Below are 25,687 nucleotides of genomic sequence, written 5' to 3'. Positions count from 1 at the left end.
CTTGCATGAGATGCAGCAGAGGCTAGGATGGGGAATGGCTAAAGCCCTGCCTACTCACTCCTCTCCTATTGGCTGAGCTGTAAGGGCAGGCTTGTGAGGCAGAGCACAGCTGACAGGAGGCCCTCCCTTTCTCCTCTTCTTCCTGCCTCTTTGTCTCTCCTCTATCCCTCAGTTCCCCCCTCCTCCTTCTATTCTATTCCTTCTCTTTCCTTTTCAGTCTCCCTCTCCTCTTCCTTCTTCCTCATTCACTCACAATAACCCACTCTCTCTTCCTTTTTGTCTGAAGACGAGAAGACTTAAGGACAAAAAGGGGTTTTGCCATAGCACGTCCCCAATGCGTCATATACTCAAAGGGACGCATAGCCTGAGCTCTTCAGCATAGGTGCTGGTTATGTACTGTAAAAAATGCTGGAGTAATGGTCCAGCTGAGTCATATTAGCAAAGAGCCGTGTATTTCACAGTTTCCTGCTTGCATTTTTAACAGTTCAGCATCAGCACTGTTATGGAGACATTGAGGGTTGTGATGTGATCTCAGGGGTAGTCAACAGGGGGTAAAGACAAAAGCAAAAAAAAAAAAAAAAAAAAAAAAAAATGGCATTAGGGGGTCAAACAGGACAGAAATTTGTAAACATCTGGGAATGATTAAGTATTTACAACAGAATACAAGGTAAGATGAATGTGCTGATTTCAATTACGCATAATCACACAAGGAAATGAATTCCTCCTCTTACTGTAATCCATGTGATGCAGTTACCACTGAAAGCATTAAAATGCTCTTTACAATGGTTGTTTCAACATCTGATGTTCTAAAGATTCTGTGGCTATAAACTCTCAAAATAAACTCGTTTTGCGACTAAATATTGTTCACTCTCAATTCTTGCTGTTACTTGCATGCGTTGATTTTCTTCTTGAAACAACACTTTCAATTAAATTCTGTCATCATTTATTCATCTTCATATTGTTTTGAACCTGTACAACTTTTTTTCTTCCAAGGAGACACATAAGATTTTAGCCAGAATTTTAGCCTCAGTCACCATTCACTTTCATTGTATGGACAAAATGCAGACAGTGAATGGTGACTGAGGCTAACAATTTTTCTATTAAACATAAGGTTATACAATGCCAAAAATGATTCAAGAATCATTTGTACCATTCTATTTTCCGAGCGAAGAAAGTAACATTAAATGTGTGCCAGGGCTTATTTCACATTATCACATGGGAATTTTACGGTAAGGAAACATTCGAGGACACTGGAAAATCCATGGAAGCGGGTGAGGTGATGGGATCACAGGGCAGATGACAAGATTTCGGTGAGTCGTGCTCCAAGGCAAGTGCCCATTCTCCCCCCTTCTCACAGTATCACGTGAGTCTGAGCACTTAAAATCTTCAGTCCAGCCAATCAAAGCAGAGTTTCACCAGAGCTTCAATGTCACAGCACCAACATAGATGAGATTTTCACTTCATTCATATATTTGAATAGGGATCACATTTTTTTCTTTAGTTTACTGAAACATTGTTATTTTACATCATAGAGCAATACAGTTTCATGAAGAAAACTTGTTTTGTATGTAAAATGTAATTTTTATTGTTCATTTTGATATCAGTACATTCATTCCTAAATTTATTAAAAGATAACAGAGAAGATCAGGCAATTAACTACTCATTAACAAGGAAACAAAGTACTTTACATAGTGAAGTAATGACATCACTTCCTGGCAGATTTAGTCATCATGCTGAGAGGGTTTGTGTTTACTTAGCTTCTGTTACAGCGAACATGTTAATTAATATCTTGCTGTGGCAAAGCACTATTCATAAATGACCTACCCAGTAGGGACAACAGTCCTTGAGTCCTAAAGTTTCACGCATGAATAAGCAGTAACAAGAGCGGGTAACAATTAAGAGGTACATTTTGTTTTTAGGACAGACATTAGATTTAAAACACTATATTAGAATTTAAGACAACCTTTTTAGATGTTTTCTTTAATGTTCATAGAAGTAAATTCACCCTCATGCCATTCCAGATGTGTGTCTTCTGCTGAACTCACACAAAGATTTTTAGAAGAATATTTCAGCTCTGTAGGTCCTCACAATGCAAGTGAATGGTGGCCAGAACTTTGAAGCTCCAAAAAGCACATAAAGGCAGCATAAAAGTAATCAAACTCCAGAGGTTAAATCTAGATCTTCAGAAGCAATATGATAGGTGTTGGTGAGAAACAGATCAATATTTAAGTCCTTTTTACTATAAATCCTCCCTGCTCAGTAGGTGGCAATTTGCACTAAGAATGCAAATTGCCAAAAACAAAAGAAGAAGAATGTGAAAGTGAAAATGGAGATTAATAGTTAAAAAGGACTTAATCCTTGTGCTGTGTTGAATTTTTTTCCCCAAATTTGGTGTTCCCTGTCAAAAATGTCCGGCCTATTAAAAATTGCTTATAAATCTCTCGTTATGCTATATTACCACCAAATATTGGATTAGATCTTTTCTTTCAATTAGCACAGGATTTGTATTTCTTTTTGGAGATTACTGATCGTAGGCCTCATTGACCTGAGCTTATGCATCTCTGTTTTTGAGTGAAAAAAAGCATTATTTGTGGATAATTTTGGCAATATTAAATAAAATATGAAAACATTCTGTACTTTTTATCACAATAGTGTGCTTTAATGTTTAACCAGGAAGTTTGTTTTGAAATGCTTTTATTTTGTACAAAATGGCATAAAGTTGAACAAAAATGACCGGCCATTAAAAAGGAGGAGATCAAAAATAAAGGAAAAATTGAGTGTTCAGGATAATGTTCATTATGTTCATGCTCACATACTATGTGCATGTGTGCTTCCAAACATAAAGGCCTCGGACCTGTGCATGCACACTAACACAACAGGCCCAGTTCCAGATCAAAATCACTGAGGGTGCTTCTGAAAATAGTGGGGGTGCTCTGTATAAAGTGGAGATGTCTCGTAATTATTTTTTTAAAAAAATAGATTAAATAAGGTTTAAATGCTACTAAAACAATGTAAAGAACCGTTTTTCATGTACAAAAAATGTATTGCTTTGTTTTTTTCACATGATCTGTCGCTGAAAATGACAGCAAAATGCTGCACCTGCAGATTAGGACATACTGATTTGCACAATCACACATGTTTGATGCAGCAATTGTGTGTTCACAAAATCCAGGGATTTTGTGTGTTTGCTGGGATTCAACGAAATCTGCTGTATTTACAATATTAGTCTTACATATTCAATTGAGCAGGTGTGTGTGATTATTTTGGTACAGGGGCCACATCAGCCGACAGCCATTAAGTAGAACATGGAAGAGAGAAGATAAATGTTCTGCATAGTTGTATCTTTTAATCCCACGCAATTTTATCTTTTTATGCACTCAGTGAATGATGCACAATTTACTGAAGTGTATACAGACTGATGGGACCATTCTGTGATTGCTTGAAGTTCTGCTGCTACATTTCTATCACGTGTTAGTAAAACTGAATTAAAACTGAGTAAATTTATGAATAGTTTATTTTACCAAACTTCAATGCAGTGGTAATTTAGTATTCAATTTAACACTCTACATCAGGAGTCTGGTTTAATAGTAAAATAAAATATTCTGAAATTACAGATTCTAAAAGCTTATTTTAATGTTGGCCGCAAAAAGTTGTTTTATTCTCAAAAAATTATCAACCCGTTTACACCCGTGGGTCTCGTCAGTGGTTTCTTTGCCACCCCTTCAGCACACAACTGAATAAAACAGGCTGCAGGACATGATAATTGATTACTGCCAGAGTAACATTCACATACAGGTGTGAGGGACTTCAGAATTTCACAAATAACACTAAGAACAAACATTTTCCTCTCTCACTTGGTTTTGCTCGTGTGTCCCATCCTTCTGCGAATTATGCGAAGGTCTATTGGGATTTTACTGAAGTTCATCACTGAAAAGGTTTCCTCGCAGACTTGGCACTAAACAGCACATGGAGTGGCCGCATCAACTTTTCTTTGAGCAGAATATTGCACTATTGAGCGCTAAGGGGTTTTTTTTTTCGAAGAAGAGAAAGTGCATGCTCGCATGTATGGTTGCCAGATTGTATAAATTAAGTATGACATAAGACGAAATATTTCCTATTTGTGCAAATGTAAATCTCTGATTTGGCAATCCTGTGCATATTAAAAGCTTGTGGATACGCAATAGGTCCCAAAGCCAGATAAATGAAAGATCTAATAAAAAACATTCATGATAAATCGAACCGCGGGCAGCAGTTTGCCCTGGTCTGTAATTGAGGGTGCTCTAAGGCTCGTATGAGGATGCTCAGCACCCTCAAGCACCCCTGTAGAACCGGGACTGTGACACACACACGCATGTGCACGCACACACATTCTCAGGTACACGCACAAACTCTTTTGAGTATTACATGCTTTATTTTTCACAGAGATGAACTTTATCCTCACCTGAACTGCATCCAACATCCATTCATCCATCCAACATTACCACACACACACACACACACACACACACACACACACACACACACACACACACACATGTTGGTGGACTAACTATAGATTCTAACCCCTAACCCTACCCCTAAACCTAACCCTCACAAAAAACTTTCTGCATTTTTACATTTTCAAAAAAACATTATTTAGTATGTTTTTTAAGCGATTTGAATTATGGGGAGACTAGAAATGTCCTCATAAACCACATTTATAGCATAATACCCTTGCAATTACCAGTTTGTAACCTAAAAAAATGACCTCATAAACCATCCAAACCTGCCCACACACACACACCAGAATTGTCTTTGTCCCAGAGTGACCCCTCTCCAATAGAATCTATCTTTGATGATCTTTCTTTCATCAAGCATTGTGTGTTTCAAATGCAGAGCACACATTTGCAAGGCATATGCAAAAAGCTATTGTCAGTCATGTGCATGAGGACACAAAACCACCAGGTGTTTGTTGATTTGGTTTGTTGTTGATTAGAAAATTTAACAGAAATATGAACAGAGTTGGTATTTTTGTTCCATGAAATGTTCTTTGTATGACAGTGTTAATGTTTAAATAGGCTTAGGCCAGTTTTCTTTGTCACAATTGTCAGATTTGACAGGGAACCCCACAAGTGTTACTTTGTGCCCCTTTTCAGAAAATAAAAGCATTTAAATAAAATAAAAGTCCTGTTTTTTGTGATCTTCCCCATTCATTTTCAAAGCTGGTCATCTTTGACCGGGAACACACAATTCTATTAATTCTATTGGAGAGGGGTAACTGTGGGGCAAAGACAGTTCTGTTGAATGTGTGTGTGTTTGGATGAATGGATGTTGGATGCAGTTCAGGGGAGGATAAAGTTAATCTCTGTGAAAAAGAAAGCATGTAATACTCAAAAGAGTTTGTGCGTGTACGTGAGTTTGTGTGTGTGTGTGTGTGTGTGTGTGTGTGCATGTGCACAGATCCAAGGCCTTTATGTTTGCAAGCACACATGCATATATGTGAACAACAACATGTGAGAAAGCATGTAATACTCAAAGAGCTTGTGCGTGTACGTGAGCATGTGTGTGTTTGTGTGTGTATGTGCGTGTGCACAGATCCCTTTATGTTTGCAAGCACACATGCACATATGTGAACACAAACATGTAAAAAAGCATGTAATACTCAAAGAGCTTGTGCGTGTACGTGAGCATGTGTGTGTGTATGTGCACGTGCACAGATCCGATGTCTTTATGTTTGCAAGCACGCATGCACAAATGTGAACATGAACCGAATCGAGCAGTATGTGGCAGGGAATTAATATCATCACAGACTTCAAAGGGAATAAAAACTCCACTGTGAACACAGCTGCCTCTCTCCCGGATGAGCTTAATACATTTTATTCTGGTTTTGAGGGAAATAACACCGCCCTTGTGGAAAGAGCTCTCCCGGCCAAAGCAACAAAGGTTCACTCTCCGTCTCTGTAGCGGACGTAATCCGATCCTTCTGACGGGCGAATATACATAAAAAGTGGCTGGTGTTTTTATGGACATTTTCAACCTTTCTCTCTCCTTGTCTGTGGTCCCCACATGCTTTAAAATGTTCACCATTGTGCCTGTACTGAAGCAATCCAAAATCACTTGCTTAAATGACTTGCGCTGACCCCCATCATCAGCAAATGCTTTGAGAGGCTAATCAGAAATTACATCTGCTCTGTGCTGCCTGCCTCACTGGACTCACTGCAGTTTGCTTACCGCAGCAACCACTCCACTGATGATGCCATTGCATCTACACTACACACTGCTCTCTCCCACCTGGAAAAAAGGAACACATTTGTGAGAATGATGTTTGTAGACTACAGCTCAGCATTCAACACCATAGTGCCCTCCAAACTTGATGTGAAACTCACATGCACACACAAACTCTTTTGAGTATTACATGCTTTATTTTTCACAGAGATGAACTTTATTCTACCCTGAACTGCATCCAACATCCATTCATCCATCCAACATTACCACACACACACACAAACACACGCAAAAACTCTTTGAGTATAACATGCTTTCTTACATGTTCATGTTCACATATGCACATGTGTGCTTGCAAATATAAAGGCTTTGGATCTGTGCACACGCACATACACACACATGTGCACACACATGAACACACATGTTCACATACACACAAAAACTCTTTTGAGTATTACATGCTTTCTTACATGTTGGTGTTCAAATATGTACATGTGTGCTTGCAAACATAAAGGCCTCACACACACACACACACACACACACACACACACACATGCGTGCACACATGAACACACACATACTCACGTACACGCACAAACTCTGAGTATTACATGTTTTGTTTTCTTACATGTTCAATCAATCAAATCAAATCAAATCCCTTTGATGCAACAGTGGGTGAGAGTCTTGGGTGCAGTTCAAAGCAACATAGCAGTCATGACAATTACAATAAACATCTAATTTACATAAAACACAATTTAAACATCTTGTTTACACAACACAATATACACCTAATAATGTACAATATACAGTATACAATATACACAAAATAAGATAAGACTGTATAGAAATATAAATACACAGTATCCTCCTCCCTGTGTAAAAACTGTGTATTTATATTTGTATACAGTCTTATCTTATTTTGTGTATATTGTATACTGTATATTGTATATACTTGTGTATATGGTTGTGTGACAATAAAGGTATTTGATTTGATTTGATTGATTGAACATGTAAGAAAACATGTAATACCCAGAGTTTGTGCGTGTACGTGAGTATGTGTGTGTTCGTGTGTGTGTGTGTACTAGTGTGCATGTGCGTGTGCACAGATTCAAAGCCTTTATGTTTGCAAGCACACATGCACATATGTGAACACCAACATGTAAGAACGCGTGTTATACTCAAAGAGTTTCTGCGTGGATGTGAGCGTGTGTGTTCATGTGTGTGTGTGTGTATGTGCATCTGCACAGATCCAAAGCCTTTATGTTTGCAAGCACACATGCACATATGTGAACACCAACATGTAAGAACGCGTGTTATACTCAAAGAGTTTCTGCGTGTGTGTGTTTGTGTGGTAATGTTGGATGGATGAATGGATGTTGGATGCAGTTCAGGGTAGAAAAAATGTCATCTCTGTGAAAAATAAAGCATGTAATACTCAAAAGTGTTTGTGTGTGTATGTGAGCATGTGTGTGTTTGTGTGTGCGTGCACACGTGTGTGTGTGTGTGTGTATGTGCGCATGCACAGGTCCGAGTCCGAGGCCAAGCATACATGCACATATGTGAACATGAACATGATGAAAACACTCAATTTTTCTCTTATTTTTTTATCTCCCCCATTCATTTTCAATGGCCGATCATTTTTGACCAGGAACACCACAAGTTTGACTTTGTGCAATTTTGTACAAAATAAAAGCATTTCAAAACAAACTTCCAGATTAAACATTAAAGCACACTAGTGTGATAAATAGTAGAGAATGTTTTTATTTTTTATTTAATATTGCCAAAATTATCCACAAATAATGCTTTTTTTCACTCAAAAAACGGAGGTGCATACGCTCAGGCCAATGAGGCCTAAGATCAATAAGTTCCAAAAAGAAATACAAAACCAGTGCAAATTAAAAGAAAACAAATTGGCAAAAAGATCTAATCCATATTTGGTGATAAGATAGCATAATGAGAGATTAATAAAAAAAAATGTATAGGCCAGTCATTTTTGACCGGGAACACCAAAAGTGAAACATTTACTTTTCAGTCAGACACAATAAGCCACCGCTTTTCAGCAGTACACAAAAGGTTTACTTTACAGCATCCACCACATGCACGCACATGTCTCTCTCTCATCTGCCGCTGTCTTCTTTCATTAAATACTCCTGCCGCCCCTCACTGGAACGCGAGACCGGTGTGGCACACAGGTGGACCTCATTCACCACTTATCTTCCCAGCCTCGCTCTGCCCAGACACAGTTAATTCCGGTCCTCGAATCTGATTGGACGGGAGACGTTCCATGAGTACTGATAGTCTCACACCATCAGCAATCCGATGCTTCACTGTGTGTGTGTTACTCCGCATGTGTTCGTGCTGTTCTAAACTAAAATGTAAGAGCAGTGCAGATGTGTTAAGAGCTAGTGTATGTCTCTTTACATTTATATTTTTGACACTACATTAGCCAGCAGATGGTGGCAAAAGACCATTTTTGTGTGTAATATGAGCCAGTTAGGTGATGTGAAGTGAGTCAGCGTCACTCAGTGTTTATATTCAACAACACTTTATGATCGCTCGTATTACTACTACACTACTAAAGATAGGAAATAGCTTTAAACGGCTTTAAATTAACAACTTCAGCATTAAGGCTCATTAAAGCTGAGAGACACAACTGACTGATTAATTACACAAATTCAAGGCGCTTACCTCTTACCGGAGTTTATTGTAGAGGACGTACTGTTCAAGATGTCGGAGGAGATTGCGGAAAAAGGGAGGAATACCCCTGCTTGGACGGCTATTTTTCCACTGAGAAAGCTGATCTTCAGAAAGCAGACAGCATCTCTGCTTGGGAGTGGCAACAGGTGATGGCACACGCTCCATCTCTCTCTCTCTCTCTCTCTCTCTCTCTCACACACACACACACACACACACTTGTTTCTCCAATAACTCGTTAGAAATAGCACACCCATGATACTATTTCTGAAGTGACATTTTGAATTACTAACAAAGTCTTGGAGGCATCATTTATTTTGAACCAGCAACGGCAGATTCTGATCCGTCATGTAAGAAAGTAGTTCCATGCACAAATGGGTGTTTTATGACCATACTCAGTTTTTCCTCATTTTTTTTTAATTTACTTTGAACTGTTGTACATAAGCAATATCACACTCGCAATTGTGCTATATGGCCCTAAATCAGCACTGCTGTGATTTCTTACGACACTCGTGCCTGCAGCCGAATCACAGCAGTGCTGATGTAGGGCCATATCGCACTCTTGCTCGTGTGATATTGCTTTAATGTATACTGTGTATATGTATGTATGTGTGTATATATATATATATATATATATACACACACACATACATACATATATATATATATATATATATATGTATATATATGTATGTATATGTATGTGTGTGTGTGTGTGTATATACAGGTGCATCTCAATAAATTAGAATGTCGTGGAAAAGTTCATTTATTTCAGTAATTCAACTCAAATTGTGAAACTCGTGTATTAAATAAATTCAATGCACACAGACTAAAGTAGTTTAAGTCTTTGGTTCTTTTAATTGTGATGATTTTGGCTCACATTTAACAAAAACCCACCAATTCACTATCTCAAAAAATCAGAATATGGTGACATGCCAATCAGCTAATCAACTCAAAACACCTGCAAAGGTCTCCTGAGCCTTCAAAATGGTCTCTCAGTTTGGTTCACTAGGCTACACAATCATGGGGAAGACTGCTGATCTGACAGTTGTCCAGAAGACAATCATTGACACCCTTCACAAGGAGGGTAAGCCACAAACATTCATTGCCAAAGAAGCTGGCTGTTTACAGAGTGCTGTATCCAAGCATGTTAACAGAACGTTGAGTGGAAGGAAAAAGTGTGGAAGAAAAAGATGCACAACCAACCGAAAGAACCGCAGCCTTATGAGGATTGTCAAGCAAAATCGATTCAAGAATTTGGGTGAACTTCACAAGGAATGGACTGAGGCTGGGGTCAAGGCATCAAGAGCCACCACACACAGACGTGTCAAGGAATTTGGCTACAGTTGTCGTATTCCTCTTGTTAAGCCACTCCTGAACCACAGACAACGTCAGAGGCGTCTTACCTGGGCTAAGGAGAAGAAGAACTGGACTGTTGCCCAGTGGTCCAAAGTCCTCTTTTCAGATGAGAGCAAGTTTTGTATTTCATTTGGAAACCAAGGTCCTAGAGTCTGGAGGAAGGGTGGAGAAGCTCATAGCCCAAGTTGCTTGAAGTCCAGTGTTAAGTTTCCACAGTCTGTGATGATTTGAGGTGCAATGTCATCTGCTGGTGTTGGTCCATTGTGTTTTTTGAAAACCAAAGTCACTGCACCCGTTTACCAAGAAATTTTGGAGCACTTCATGCTTTCTTCTGCTGACCAGCTTTTTAAAGATGCTGATTTCATTTTCCAGCAGGATTTGGCACCTGCCCACACTGCCAAAAGCACCAAAAGTTGGTTAAATGACACCAATGGTGTTGGTGTGCTTGACTGGCCAGCAAACTCACCAGACCTGAACCCCATAGAGAATCTATGGGGTATTGTCAAGAGGAAAATGAGAAACAAGAGACCAAAAAATGCAGATGAGCTGAAGGCCACTGTCAAAGAAACCTGGGCTTCCATACCACCTCAGCAGTGCCACAAACTGATCACCTCCATGCCACGCTGAATTGAGGCAGTAATTAAAGCAAAAGGAGCCCCTACCATGTATTGAGTACATATACAGTAAATGAACATACTTTCCAGAAGGCCAACAATTCACTAAAAATGTTTTTTTTATTGGTCTTATGATGTATTCTAATTTTTTGAGATAGTGAATTGGTGGGTTTTTGTTAAATGTGAGCCAAAATCATCACAATTAAAAGAACCAAAGACTTAAACTACTTCAGTCTGTGTGCATTGAATTTATTTAATACACGAGTTTCACAATTTGAGTTGAATTACTGAAATAAATGAACTTTTCCACGACATTCTAATTTATTGAGATGCACCTGTATATATATATATATATATATATATATATGTGTGTGTCTAATGATCTTTCCAGTTACTGTTGGTCATTTTTAACCTTTCACAAAAAAATTTAACTTTTCTTTAGAATAATGTATTTGTCCAAAAATATTACATTAAAGTATTCAAAGAAATATAAATGATGTCTCGATTTGATGTCTCAAATTTAGACTTATGTACGCCTGGAATGACAAATAAACTTTATATAAGAATTTATATAATTAAGGATTTCATTAGTTTCAGCCTCAGAGGCGCGTCCATGGGCCGGACACAATCCGTTTAATAACTGATGCATATTGTCCACAAAACTGGAAAAGACTTTCTCAGTCTAGTTTAAGATCTAATCTAATTGGCTAATTGTACATTTCCTGCTATTTTGTCATGCGTTTTCTGAGCAATCAGTTGCAGAGACTGTCATAACTAGGATTACAACAGACCAACAGATTTAGTTTTGGTATATATTGTAGTTTAAGTCACCTCATCACTTTCCATTACTGAAGGCAGGTACTGTAAAAAGTAGGTTAGGGAATCTCAAAGTCAGATTTGTTGAGATCAAGCAGGATTAAATATGTGCTCTTACATAATCCAACAGTGCCTCCACACTGAAAAGAGTCCTATTGTAAGGCCTCTTACAGATCTGTGATTATCCTTTCAATATTTTTCTATTATTATCCAGGCAAAAGTAATTTAATGAGGTCAACTATGTATATCGCTTGGCAGACACAGAGTGCAATTATTAGATCAAGATAAAAAATAAATGTTTTTTTTTACTTTGTTTGTTATTACTCTCATTTTAGCAGAGTATAGCAACTTGGCCAACCTGAGAAGAGTTCTCCTACAGTGATTGCATGCACCTCTAATCTTGCATGTGAATGTCAGCACGTATGTTGGCCGTGCACTGTGCAGGTATGGTGACGTGCTGGTTTGCATGGCTTCTGTCCTCTGTTGCTTCAGCACACTATTCCTCTGCAGGGACGCTAGCATTAGTTGGAGGGATTACAGTGAGTAAACTATTCCCTTCCTGCTCCGAGAGAGTTTGCGATAGAGCTGGCCTGGTTTAACTGCTTTGTCTAATCCAATAGGAGTTTAAATTAGCAAACACAAAAAGAAATGTGCTAATGGATCTATTAAATCACCCTTTGAAAAGCGGTCACATATATTTTAAGCCGAAATAATGATAAACCATGTTTCCAAAGAAAGGACCTCTATTTCTTAGCATTGTAAATCACACCTTTTGTGATGTTACTTTCCTGTAGTACGGAAGCCCTGAACAGCAAGGTGAAAAACAATTCACATGGTGAAATTTAGTTTTAAGTGTCCTAAAAAATAATTTACTGAAAATCTTTTAAAACGGATGTGTGTAATTCCTTTGCCAGTAACTGTGGAGCCAGAATTGTAAAAATAATGACAGTTTTCAAATAGGTTTCCCAAATATTCTCCGTCTTCCATTGGTTGGAACAGCTAGCCCTACTCTAAAGCGCACGGAATTGGTTGAGCCAATGTTGCTGTGTCTGGCTAGTTAAGATGCTCAAACGAACAGAGCAATGATTTAATAGCACATAGTTCACACTTTTTGGGGAAATCAACAGATGAATGGCTTTTAAAAGTTCTCTTTCATGTTTTTAACATTGAAAAAATAACATCACCTTTAAGTAGGTCTAAGATCAAATCTTTTAGGATAGTATTTACAATCCTACAATCCAGTTTTTTTTTTTTGTTTTATTTTTAGTATCCTGAAAAAAATATAGTTTTTTATTATTCGAGGAAAATCAAATTCAATGCTTGAAAGGGTTTAGCAGTTCTTGTTTTATTTGGGTGCTTGGTTACCAAGCTTCTCAATCACTACCAAAGAGCATGCCAAATAGTGTCATGACATTCCACTGCACACAGCCACCAACCCCTTTAGTTTGGCCTCCGTTAGCCATTCACTCTGACTGCCCATGCAAAACCGCTCACTGATTCTGAACAAAAGGAGAGCGAATGAGAAAAAGGCCCACAAACAGGCAATGCAGATTACAGTGAGCGTACTCTGGTGTACTCAGGCTCATACTGATGCAATCTTTATTGCTCTGATCAAGACATTCAAAATCAAATAATACTAATGCAGAAATATGAAGAAAAAATAAAAAATAAGAATAAAGCTAAATACAAGCAAGATTTCTTGAGTTTCAGCATTTTATAATCTTTGATTACTAGAAATCCTTCACTCTTTAAACAACAGCAACAGCACTCTGAGAAAAGCAGTCCGAGGGTCTAGTGAAGTTCTTGTTTCTCTTTATGCTGCCGTGCTACAGCTGTAATCAGGGCTGCACCTTTCCCACTTCCATCCTCTGACAGGATAAAAGCCACCTTGCATTTGGGGGAAAGCTGTCTGACAGTGTCTATTAAGATTGTGGAGAAGCTGTCATGAGAAGGGAAATGTCAAGTTTAGAATTTGAATTAAACTCTTCAAAAATATTAGCAGATATTTGTGAATGAGGCACTGATCTTTCTTACTGGGGATGTAACTTGTACAGGGTGCCATCAACTCCAACAGTAATCTCCAGATGATCCAGCCCACGGTTCTCTCTAATTTTGTCCACAACAGCAGCCATTCCAGCTCCACAGAGCTGGGCCGCCCGGCGAGAAACGGCTCCACACACTTCCTTCACAATAATACTGTCATCACATGTGCTGTCCAAGCCCAGATGCTGCAGAATGGACCTCACTTGCAGCAGTGCTAAACGGTCACTTGGTAAATAGAACAGGCAAAAGAGACATAATAAATATATCATTAAACTTCTACAACTACTCAAGTAAATAATTTCCATCTATGTACAAGAAGCAGTGATAAAGTAAGAATAGTAAATGAATTGAAGAGTTATATAAAATTTTTTTTATATACAAAAATTAGCTAAAGGTCAAAGCTATAAAGTAAGATGAACCATGCCAGCGTAATATATAAAGTAGATGCCAAAATATTTGTGAAGTTGAGTTCAACATTCAAGTGAAGGAGTCATGTGACCAATTTACTCCATGCCAAGAATGGTTACCTCTCAATCTGTGAGAGGAACTTGGTCTCAAAGATGCCTTTGGTCTTCAGTGGCTCTGTGATGTGACCACAAAATAGAAGACCACGTTTTGTTAGGTCAGTCAGAATCTGCCTTACAATTTCTCCCAAATACATTCCGCTGGTCATCTTTTCAAACCTGGCAACAAGAGAGGATAACATTGGGCTCTATTTGCAAAATCTGAGACACTGTCAACAGCTTACTTAACATTTTTAAAATACAAATTATATGCAAACACTTGACAATAAGGTTCCATTTGTTAACACTAGTTAACATGAACTAACAATAAACAATACTTATTAAGCATTTATTAATCTTGGTTAATGTTTATTTCAACACATAGCAATAATACATTTTTAAAATCAAAAGTTGTATTCGATAACATTAGTTAATGCACTAAGAACTAACATGAACTAACAATGAACAAGAGTATTTTTTATTAACTAACATTAACAAATATGAATAAATGATGTAAAAAGATATGTTGTTAATGGTTTGTTCATGATACCTAATGCATCAACTATATTTATGAATGAAATTTTATTGTAAAGTGTTACCAGTTATAGTTTTTAAATATTTTATGATATAAAATAACATAAAAGAATTTGACTTCGACCCTTTCCAAAAGTATTTGCTAATATTGCATTAAATAAATAATCAATCAATCAATCAATAAAATAGCCAATGTAAATTAAAAAAAAAGTATGGCATAAAAAATGGTAGATTCCAAAGTGAAACTAAATATTTTTGCCCTATGCCCACATAAGGCTCTTTGCATTAAAGGAGGTTTCAAACACTGTTCACATGCTTTGAAATCTTTATATTATACTGCCCACATGTGGACAAATGTGTAAAAAAAAAAAACACTTCCAGTTAAAAATCAAAGCATGCTGTGTACTTGTCTTATACAACTGTCAAGATCAGAACACAACAAAATACCAGAATACAGTTACTAAAGGAAAAACCTACTGCAATAGTCCATGGCCTTAGTCCAAGCTGCTTTTATATGGTACCTTCTATGAGCATTACTCTATGTTTAATGAACAGAAGAGTAATAGTACAATTGCCAGCAAATCATCTACAAAAGGTCATCTTTACCTTTGTTTTCCCACATTCAATGATCCTCTGTCCACCTCTTTGTCATATTTGGTCCGGATGTCCTCAATATTATCGTTCTCCCCAAAACCTCCCCACTCTGTGTTCACGCACATCTGCCCTTCATCACCTTCCACAAACTCAATGTTCTTCATCTCCTCCATGTAACACACATTGCTGCCCGTTCCTGTTGAGTTACATTAGGAATCACACAAACTAGAATGTTTGTTTCAGTGGTGTTATCATAAAGCCTCAATAAAATACCACAGAAACAAGGTTAAACAACTGGAAATTTTGGTTAAAACATACCAGCAATAAGACCAATCTGACATTTAGGGTCCTCGTATGCACATGTCATCATTGTGCCAACTGTGTCATTCACTATAGCAACGATATCCAGGTCAAATTCCTGAAAGAGAAAATTAAGAAATATCACAATCACACTGTTGGTTATGGTGGTTCTCTATTAGCTGTTCAGTGTGCTCATCACTGTAAAACTACATGATGTTTGCTTTCCCCTCACATTTCGCCTTTTGATGGCCTCTCTCAGCATATCCACAACGTCATACCCCTCACAATCTGTTGCTTTGAAGCCTTTTGTCCAGCAGACCAAATCTCCCTAAAGTAGTGGATGATACAAGAGGCAGTAGCAAGGAAAACAACTGTGAATACCATTTGTCATTTCTATGTGCCAGTGCAATTTATTTTAAGGTGCATTTTAAACGTTTCAAGCATTTTGTGTGTATGACCACACATCAGCATTACCTTAAATAGTTTAAACCTTATTGTGATTATTACACTACCGGTCAAAAGTTTTAAAACACTCATTCTTTAATATTATTATTATTATTATTATTATTTTCACATTTTAGAATAATAGTAAAGTCATCAAAACTATGGAATAACATAAATGGAACTATGGGAATTATGTTGTGACTAAACAAAATCCAAAATAAATCAAAACTGTGTTATATTTTAGCATCTTCAAAGTAGTCACCCTTTGCCTAGAATTTGCAGACATGTACTCTTGACATTTTCCTCAACCAACTTCTTGAGGTATCACTCTGGGATGCTTTTTAAACAGTACTGAAGGAGTTCCCATCTATGTTGGGCATTTATTGGCTGCTTTTCTTTATTATTTGGTCTAAGTCATCAATTTAAAAAAAAAAAAAAAAAAAAAAAAAAAACATTTATTACGTTTTAGTTTTATAATGAAATAAATTAATATGGTGGCACAATTATATTTTTATCTACAAAGCTAATTTCAAACATTTTAGCATACGCGTTCAAATCAAAAGATTTTTAAGATCATGAGAAACATTTCTGTCAAGTGTTTCAAAACTTTTGACCGGTAGTGTATATTTAATGAGGATTGAAATTGCCGTGTTTAGAAAACTTTTCGCAACAATATAACGTGTGACAACTGATAAGCTGCAGTAAATGCCTTTTTACCTTATCAATACCCGTCTGACTGCATGGGAAAGAGAAGGTGAAGCCAAGTGGCAAACGAGTGTTCTTCATCCCCATATAGTCCAAGAAATCAGAGATACACTGAACTATGTGGTCAAACAGCTGAAAGGCAAAAAGTCCCATTAAAAAAAACTTTAATAAGATTTAAAGCGATAGTTCACCCAAAAAAGAAATTTCTCTCATCATTTAGTTACCCTCATGCCATCCCAGATATGTATGACTTTCTTTCTTCTGCTGAACTCAAAGATTTTTAGAATATCTCAGCTCTATAGTTCCATACAATGCAAACAAATGGGTAACAAAATAATGAAGCTCCAAAATGCATAAAGGCAGCAAAAAAAAAAATGATCCATAAGACTCCAGTGATTAAATCCATGTCTTCAGAACAGATATGATACATGTGTGTGAGAAACAGATCAATATAAGTCTGTTTTTTTTTACCATAAATTCTCCACCCTACCCAGAAGGTGGCGATATGTACGAAGAATGCAAATCGGCAAAAACAAAAGAAGAAGAATGTGAAAGTGAATGTGGAGATTGATGGTAAAAAATACTTAAATATTGATCTGTTTCTCACCTACACTTATGTGGCTTCTGAAGATATGGATTTAACCACTGGAGTATGGATTACTTTTATACTGCCTTTATGTGCTTCTGGAGCTTCAAAATTTTGCTACCCATTTACTTGCATTGTGAGGACCTAGAGAGCTGAAATAATCTTCTAAAAATCTTTGTGTTTAACAGAAGAAAGAAAGTCATATACATCTGGGATGGCATGAGGGTGAGTAAAATATAAGATAATTTTCATTTTTGGGTGAACTATCCCTTTAAATATCTTGTGAGTGTTACACTGATACATTTCTATCATGAGCCCAAATGGTACAATAATCTTAAATATGTGACATTAATGCATTTATTTGTGTTTAAATGAAAAGAAAATACAATTAAAATTTCTGTATTACCCTGATTGACAACACCGAAGGCTATGATATCGACAGCAGAACATAACAAATGATGATTATAAGTAGTCTATTAGTATATTAGCATTCACCTCCTCTCCCGTGCCCTGCATGATCTCCAGTGGGATGGCATAAATCTTGTTGTACATCCGGACTGATTTCCGCAAACCAGTACGAATCTTAACCACCAACACACGGAAATTGGTTCCTCCGAGATCCAAGGCAAGGAACTTTCCTTTCTCTGTGCAAGTAACAACGTTCATGCCATGAACAAAGTGTATTATTTATCATCATTGTCAAGGGTGGATGATTTACCAGTAAAATCTGTTTACTGGTAAAAAATGTTTCAACCAGTAGAAACATTTTAGTAATGTTTCAGTGGTGCTTATGTAAAATGCCACCACATGGTAGGGAATGTGCATTCCATCAGAGCTTGTGCTACAAATAATAAAAAAAAATTTCAGTCTTGGATAAGAGCGTTTTCATTATACCTTTCGCTATTTACTTTTAAATAACTAATTAATTTCCATACGTATTTGAATCACTGTCTGTAAAATGTGTATATAGTTACATATAACGTTAAAATTAAATACAGCAAAATACATTTTTGCCTATATTCCCCAGTCCTAATCATGGTAATAATTCAGATCTATTTCTGATTAAATTCATAATCAACATAATATAAAATGGTAATGTCCTTAATAAGTAAATAAATAAATAAAAAGCACACAAGAACTTTGAATTCATCAAAGATCTGCTGTTTGCCACCATGATTGCTGTAAGTAGGCTAGTTTTCCTTACCTGTCCCATCTGGAGTCCTGTAAACATAGGTTGGCAGCATTTTTACCGAAGCAGTAGGATGGGAATCTTTTCTCAAGCCTCTCTCCAACTCAACACGCATCTTCTCCTTCACTTCCTGGAGCTGTGTGGAGTTTAAAGCAAAGGCTGCCAGGGTATCATCAATCTCCTTACGTTGAGAAGCTAATCGCTGAGCAACTGCAGTCACCATGGCCGCACCTTTTGCACTGCCACTTTCAGACAGCACAAAACGGACATGACAATCTGATACCAGATGACGGACCACTTTATGGAGCCTTTTGGGGTACCTACAAAATACAAATACAAGTATTGAACATTGTGGGGTTTAAATTACATCTAATCCATAATTTCACACTAAATTATTATAATATACCCATTAAAATTCTGTCATTATATAGGTAAGAATTTTTGTCTTCACACAAGAAAGGCAAAAATGGCTTCTGCCGACTTTTATGGTGTATTTATGGTGATCTTTTGTAGTTGTGGTCAATATGAACTGTTGTCGTATATGCTAAGAGCAGCGTGAACATTCTTCAAAATTTCTCTTTTTGTGTTACACAGAAAAAATAGCAGCATATGAGTAAATAAACATATTCTTTTACGTTTACTTGTGCAATTGCTCAAAAAAAGTAATCATCCAAACTGACATACTGTGGATGTGTTCTGTAGACTGTTCCATCCATTCCTACGGTGGTGCGAAGGGTCTTCAATTTCTTGTTCTTTCTGATCCGTGTGAGGATGGCAGCCAAGGCGGCAGCAACCAGATTAGCTGACCTGAAGGAGACAATAGTGCACACATGCTGGACAGCGATGCAGTCATCATCAGAGGGATTCAGTCCCAGTTCTTTCAGGATCTCCCTGGTGTTCTCCAATCCACTTTTATACCTGAAAACATCTAACAGTTAGACTACCAGGTACTTTAAAAAATAAAATAATAAAAAACATAAAAATGTGCTAATATGCACAGATAACGCCTAAAACAAGAAAAACTCAATGCTTAATAGTGGCAATAATGGCTTAGCATAGGATTCCTCAGAGCTAGAAAAGTGTATTGCACCAGTCAACATCGGATTATATTTATCTGTGTTTCTTCTCACTGTTCAATCAAGCAGATGTGGTTTGTCTGAAATTTCCCCTTGGTTCGGAGAGCATCAGTGACTTGGCCATGAAATAGTAGACCCTGTTTGGCCATCTTCAGCAGGATAAGTCTCACAAGCTCACCCATGTACAGCCCACTGATCATCTTTTCAAAGCTGGAGATACAACAAGAGTTGTGCATGAATATCCCATTCTAAAACTACCTTACACAACGGTAATACCAAGACTATAACCAAATCACAGAACATTTTCATTGGCAATCTGAGCTAAATGCACATATTGTATGTGAATTACCCAACATATTGTATGAATATGTACGTATATGTATATGCAAGAGGAATCTGATGATATTCTGTTGCCCATCAAAAAGGATTTACAGCTGTTTTCCTGGATTAATTGAGGCGGCGTCAATTTCACGGTCAAAATCTGTGATGAAATCATCAAGCACACCATCGTCTCCAAAAGCCCCCCATTCAGTATTAATACACATTCTGCCTTCATCTCCTTCCACCAGGTCAATGTGTCTCAACTCCTCCATGTAACAAGCATTAGTGCCGGTACCTGAGGAAGCAGATTGTGGCAAAAATTAAATCTCAAATTGTCCTTATAGAAGATAGCTAGCCTGCACTGACTATTTAGCATAACCCTTAAAATGAAGAGATATAAACTATAAATTCTCCTCTTTGCCCAGTAGGTGGCGATATGCACAAAGAATGTGGAAGAATGTGGAAGTGAAAGTAGAAATATATAGTAAAAAAGGACTTAAATTTTGATCTGTTTCTCACCCACACTTATCATATCACTTCTGAAAATATGGATTTAACCACTGGAGTCATATGGATTATTTTATGTTGTCTTTATATGCTTTTTGGACCTTCAAAGTTCTGGCCACCATTCACTTGCATTGTGGACCTACAGACCTGAGATATTTTTCTAAAAATCTTCATTTGTGTTCTGCAGAATAAGGGTGAGTAAATGATGAGAGAATTTTAATTTTTGGGTGAACAATTTCTTTAAGAGTGAGTTTGGGTGGGCAGTGAGGTCTTACCTATAATAACTCCCACCTCACAGTTCTGGTCATCATATCCACAGGTCATCATGGTCCCCACTGTGTCATTGACCATAGCCAGGACATTCACATCAACTCCCTTCACACACACACACACACACACACACACACACACACACACACACACACACACACACACACACACACACACACACACACACACACATACACGAGAAGTAGAAGAAAGGACTTAATTACCAATATTATAGCAATGCCTGCTAAAATTTTCTTGACTGCTATCTGGAATATCAAAATAGCTAATTTTGTTGAGTGTAAATGATGAGAGAAAAAATTATATTCATACGCCAACTTTCTTAATGGCTTTCCTTAATGACTCCACCACGTTAGTCCCTTGAACACCTCTGGCCTTGAAATTCTTTGACCATGACAATAAGATGCCCTGTGTCAAAACAAACCAAACAGGACAGTGAGGAGATTAACTGATTGGAATGTTCACTTACTGTATTCCTTTCACTGTTGCATTGATAAAAATTAAATTTGACTAATACCTCAACAATGCAATGAGCACCTTGATCCAATTAAAGCAGGTTAAGGATGTGTGGAATTATATGGCAACATGTCAGAGTGGTACTGTACCTCATCTACTTTGGACTGTGCACAGGGGAAAGAGAAGGTGAAGCCGAGAGGTTTCCTTTTCTGGTTAATGTGGTGCTTCTGTAGAAAAGTTTTCAAAGATTCTGCCACATGCTCAAAAAGCTGCAAGAGGCAAAAAGGAGAAGGCAATTCAAATGATTTAATAAAAAAGGTTTTAAAGCTGAAGTGTGTACTTTCTACCAACCAAACAGAATTGCAAAAATAATGATTGTTGTCAAACAGCTTTCCCCGAATACTCCCTCGTCTTTCATTGGTCAAACAAACAGATAGTTACACCCAAAACCCACGCCAATGTTGCCGTGTCTGGAAAGAAGAAAGTATTTTAACTAGGGCTGTCGATTTAACAGATTAATTTAGTGTGATGAATTAGTCAAAACATAATCAAACAAAGCTGGTTGGAGCGCAACTCTGAATGCATGGATCTCGAGATACATTGCCAGATCACCTCTGTGGAGGATGTCATGAAGCATCGGCCGAAAACTAAATTAAGTTGATGTAAATCAGTGTTAAAAGTTTAAACGGGTCAATCTTAAACCGCGAGTCCATCCGGGTTAAAAAGCGCCCATCGGACACTTGTGTACATAAGAGATGTACTAAGAAAATCCCTTGATAGGCCAATGATAATTATATTTTCAATGATATGGAAATAAGCACTATACTGCCTTCTAAAAGCACCTTTTCAATTGCTTAATCAATGCTGTACTTGTCTGCCACAATAATGTAATGTATTGTAATTATCTTATTGACTAAACTCACCGGCTACTTTATTAAGTACACTTGTACATCTAATTATTCATGCGATTATCTAATCAGCCAATCGTGTGACAGCAGTGCAGTGCATAAAATCATCCAGATATGGGTCAGTAGCTTTAGTTAATGTTCACATCAACCATCAGAATGGGGAAAAGATGTGATCTCGGTGATTTGGACCTTGGCATGATTGTTGGTGCCAGACGGGTTGGTTTAAGTATTTCTGTAACTGCTGATCTCCTGGGATTTTCACGCACAACAGTCTCTAATGTAAAGATAATGGTGCGAAAAACAAAAAAACTTCCGGCGAGCGGCAGTTCTGTGGACGAAAATGCCTTGTTAATGACAGAGGTCAGAGGAGAATGGCCAGACTGGTCCAAGCTGACAAGAAGGTGAGAATAACCCAAATAAACACGCATTACAACAGTGCAATGCAGAAAAGCATTTCTGAACACACAGCACATCGAACATTGAGGCATATGGCCAACAGCAGCAGAAGACCCCTCAGGGTACCACAACTGTCAGCTTAGAACAGGAAACTGAGGCTGCAGTGGGCACAGGCTCACAAAAACTGGACAGTAGACGATTGGAAAAACATCGCCTGGTCTGAAAATCTGGATTTCTGCTGAGGTACACAAATGGGAGGCCCACTGCAGCCTCAGTTTTCTGTTCTTGGCTGACGGAAGTGGAACCCAACGTGGTCTTCTGCTGTTGTAGCCCATCCAAATCAAGGCTCGACGTGTTGTGCATTCTGAGATGCTATTCTGCTCACAACAATTGTACAGAGTGGTTATCTGAATTACCATAGCCTTCCTGACAGCTCGAACCAGTCTGGCCATTCTCTGTTGACCTTTCTCATCAACAAGGCATTTCTGTCCACAGAACTGCCGCTCACTGGATGTTTTTTGTTTTTCACACCATTCTCTATACACTCTAGAGACTGTTGTGCATGAAAATCCCAGGAGATCAGCAGTTACAGAAATGCTCCAACCAGCCCGTCTGTTACCAATAATTATGCCACGGTCGAAATCACTGTGGTAAATTTTTTTTCCCATTCTGATGGTTGATCTGAACATAAACTGATGCTCCTGACCCATATCTGCATGATTTAATACATTACACTGCTGCCACACGATTGGCTGATTAGATAATCGCATGAATAAGTAGATGTACAGATGTACCTAATAAAGTGGCTGGTGAGTGTATATTAACTGTATATATTATTTATAATTATTTAAATATAAATATTTAAAATGATTTAATCATTATATATTCAATTATTTTTATTTGACAGCCTTTCTCAAGAAATATTTATAAATGCGATAAATTAAATGGCATATTATATAATTAATTCGATTAAAATTATTAACTGATTGAAAGCCCTAATTTTAACATAAATAATTACAAACATCATCTTTAAACTATGAAATTAGATTATGCTTGGTATTCAGACAATAATCTGTCTTTTGTCCTTTTTCTTATCTATATTGTAAACAATGATTAAGGTCAGGTAAGATTGTTCATAGCACATTTCTCAACAGTGAATAAATACTCAACTGCTAACTGGCCTTTGTATAAATTCCATGAATCATTACTTTTGAGAATAACTTTGGTTAAAACACTGCTTTTTTTCAACCTTTTTTATTCACATACAGTGGCATAGATTCCAGAGGGGATGGGGGAAGTACCCCCCCCCCCCCCATAATCAAAACAAGCAAGTACAACACACACCCCCACCCCCCATTATTTATACTATGATCAATGGAAACATGGGTAAATGCTTCATGCTGCAACCCAACCACCCCCACCCCAATGTTCAAGCCAAATCTACGCCCTTGTTCACAAAAGCAGAATATGCTGCAACCTGTAATAGGCAGTGATTTTAACAGCCTTACCTCTGTTCCTCTCCCGTTAACAATATCTTCAGGGATGGGAAAGGTTTCACTCTCCATCTGTACTGTTCTCTTCCCATTTTCTGAGACCTTCACCTGTAGTACCTTGAATTTTGAACCACCCAGATCCAGTGCCAGAAACTCACCCTTCTCTACAGCAGCAAGAATGACAAGAAACAAAATCTTTAGTACAGAACATGTGGCAAGCCATCATAAACATTGTTAATAACTCAACAAAAGCTAAATAACATCCTGGATATGGTTATTTCGCATTGCTCAAATGCACCTGAGCCATCAGGCGTTGAATAAACGTGGGTTGGGAGCATCTTCACTGCAGCTGTTGCGTTGCTCTCACTTGACAGTCCTTTCTCCATCTCCAGGCAAAAGCGAGCAGATATGTCTGCCAACTGCTCATCAGATAGGCGCATTGCATAAAGATATCTGTCGACCTGTTGAGAAACACAACTATTTGAAACAAATTGAAATCCTTTTCTACATAAAACTAAGTTTTGTATTCTCTGTTGTATCTGTTTGCAAAAGAACAAAAATGGCTCAATAAACAGGCAAAAATACTGAGGGATTTTGCTTCTCATATTGATGTATATTATAATAATAATAATAATAATAATAATATATATATATATATATATATATATATATATATATATATAGTAATGTATGCACATTTCAAGGAAAATAGAAAATAACAATGACCAAGCAAAAAGCATAATACTAATAATTTTAGTCACCCTGTGCAATTATATGAGAAGATAAAATGTATACTGCTTTAATGTGACATATATCAGACATCTTTAAAGTAAACTATTAAAAGAAGTTAGTGACTGAATACAAGACAAGAAATAAAAGAAGAGACAAATTAGGCTACAAAAATAGTTACAGTGCCTATTTTCTGGTCACAAAAAAATAAAGGTGTGGACAAATACAATTCAGTTCCATAAATGTATGACAAGGGCAAGGTCCTCTATCCTCATATTGTCAATTATCTGTCCACACAAATGTATGTGGAAGAAGAGAGTTAATGATTCCTCAAGCCACAGTGAAATCACATTCATCAAGAGGACAAGGCAAGGTCTGACAATACATTGATAGGATTAAACAAACTCTTACTGTCAGCAAAGTACATCAAAAATGAAGCAAAGAAAATCATACAGACACTTTCACAAAATAAAAGTGTATAGGTGAAAACAAACACAGAGATTTCAACAAGATATTATATACAGAACATTTTAAGTGACTGGGGGATTACAAAAGTTAATATGCAGAAACATCAAGCATAGATGATACAGAAAACTGTAATTCTTCTAGAAACTGTCATTCTAATTATGATGATAATAATTGTCTGACTGAAAATCAAAATGAAGTTACCTTCTTTATCTGATCCTCCTGCAGCTTTGAGAAATAAAAAGACAGTAGATGCACAGCAAACATCTTGACTTCCTGAAGAAGGGGGTCTCCTCAGATAAACTGATCTTGGCTGATTCAAAGACAAATTTAATCATCAGATTTAAACAAAGGACCCTTGTGCCCAAGTCTCACCTCTTGAAGAGTGCTCTCTTATGCGTGAGAGGAAAGTTTTATTCTACTGAAGCTGTTATTCCCAATGCAAGAGTTCAGCACTTGTTTT

The 25,687-nt window shown here is 37.3% G+C and overlaps 1 protein-coding gene across 2 annotated transcripts; it reads right to left on the bottom strand.

Annotated features, from left to right (window-relative positions):
* Positions 1-13,007: 13,007 nt before the first annotated feature.
* Positions 13,008-25,674, bottom strand: hkdc1 (hexokinase domain containing 1). 2 transcript variants are annotated; one of them, XM_051647588.1, is made up of 18 exons: positions 25,429-25,674; positions 24,329-24,491; positions 24,046-24,194; positions 21,383-21,502; positions 21,090-21,185; positions 20,765-20,864; positions 20,094-20,277; positions 19,716-19,871; positions 19,270-19,503; positions 18,601-18,905; positions 17,892-18,040; positions 16,823-16,942; positions 15,894-15,989; positions 15,680-15,779; positions 15,374-15,557; positions 14,258-14,413; positions 13,722-13,955; positions 13,008-13,626 (listed from the first exon to the last, which is right to left on the bottom strand). In XM_051647588.1, the coding sequence occupies exons 1-18, from the start codon at positions 25,489-25,491 to the stop codon at positions 13,479-13,481; spliced, it is 2,757 nt and encodes a 918-aa protein (XP_051503548.1). In that variant the 5' UTR covers positions 25,492-25,674; the 3' UTR covers positions 13,008-13,478. The 2 variants fall into 2 exon arrangements, with proteins under 2 accessions (XP_051503548.1, XP_051503549.1); XM_051647589.1 differs by lacking the exons at positions 20,765-20,864; positions 21,090-21,185; positions 21,383-21,502; ... (1 more) ...; positions 24,329-24,491; positions 25,429-25,674 and having other exon boundaries at positions 20,035-20,160.
* Positions 25,675-25,687: the final 13 nt, after the last annotated feature.

This window comes from Myxocyprinus asiaticus, chromosome 21, assembly GCF_019703515.2.
Source record: "Myxocyprinus asiaticus isolate MX2 ecotype Aquarium Trade chromosome 21, UBuf_Myxa_2, whole genome shotgun sequence".
NCBI classification, from domain to species: domain Eukaryota; kingdom Metazoa; phylum Chordata; class Actinopteri; order Cypriniformes; family Catostomidae; genus Myxocyprinus; species Myxocyprinus asiaticus.
Note: the sequence above shows the minus strand (reverse complement) of the source record. Positions and strands in the feature narration are given on the sequence as shown.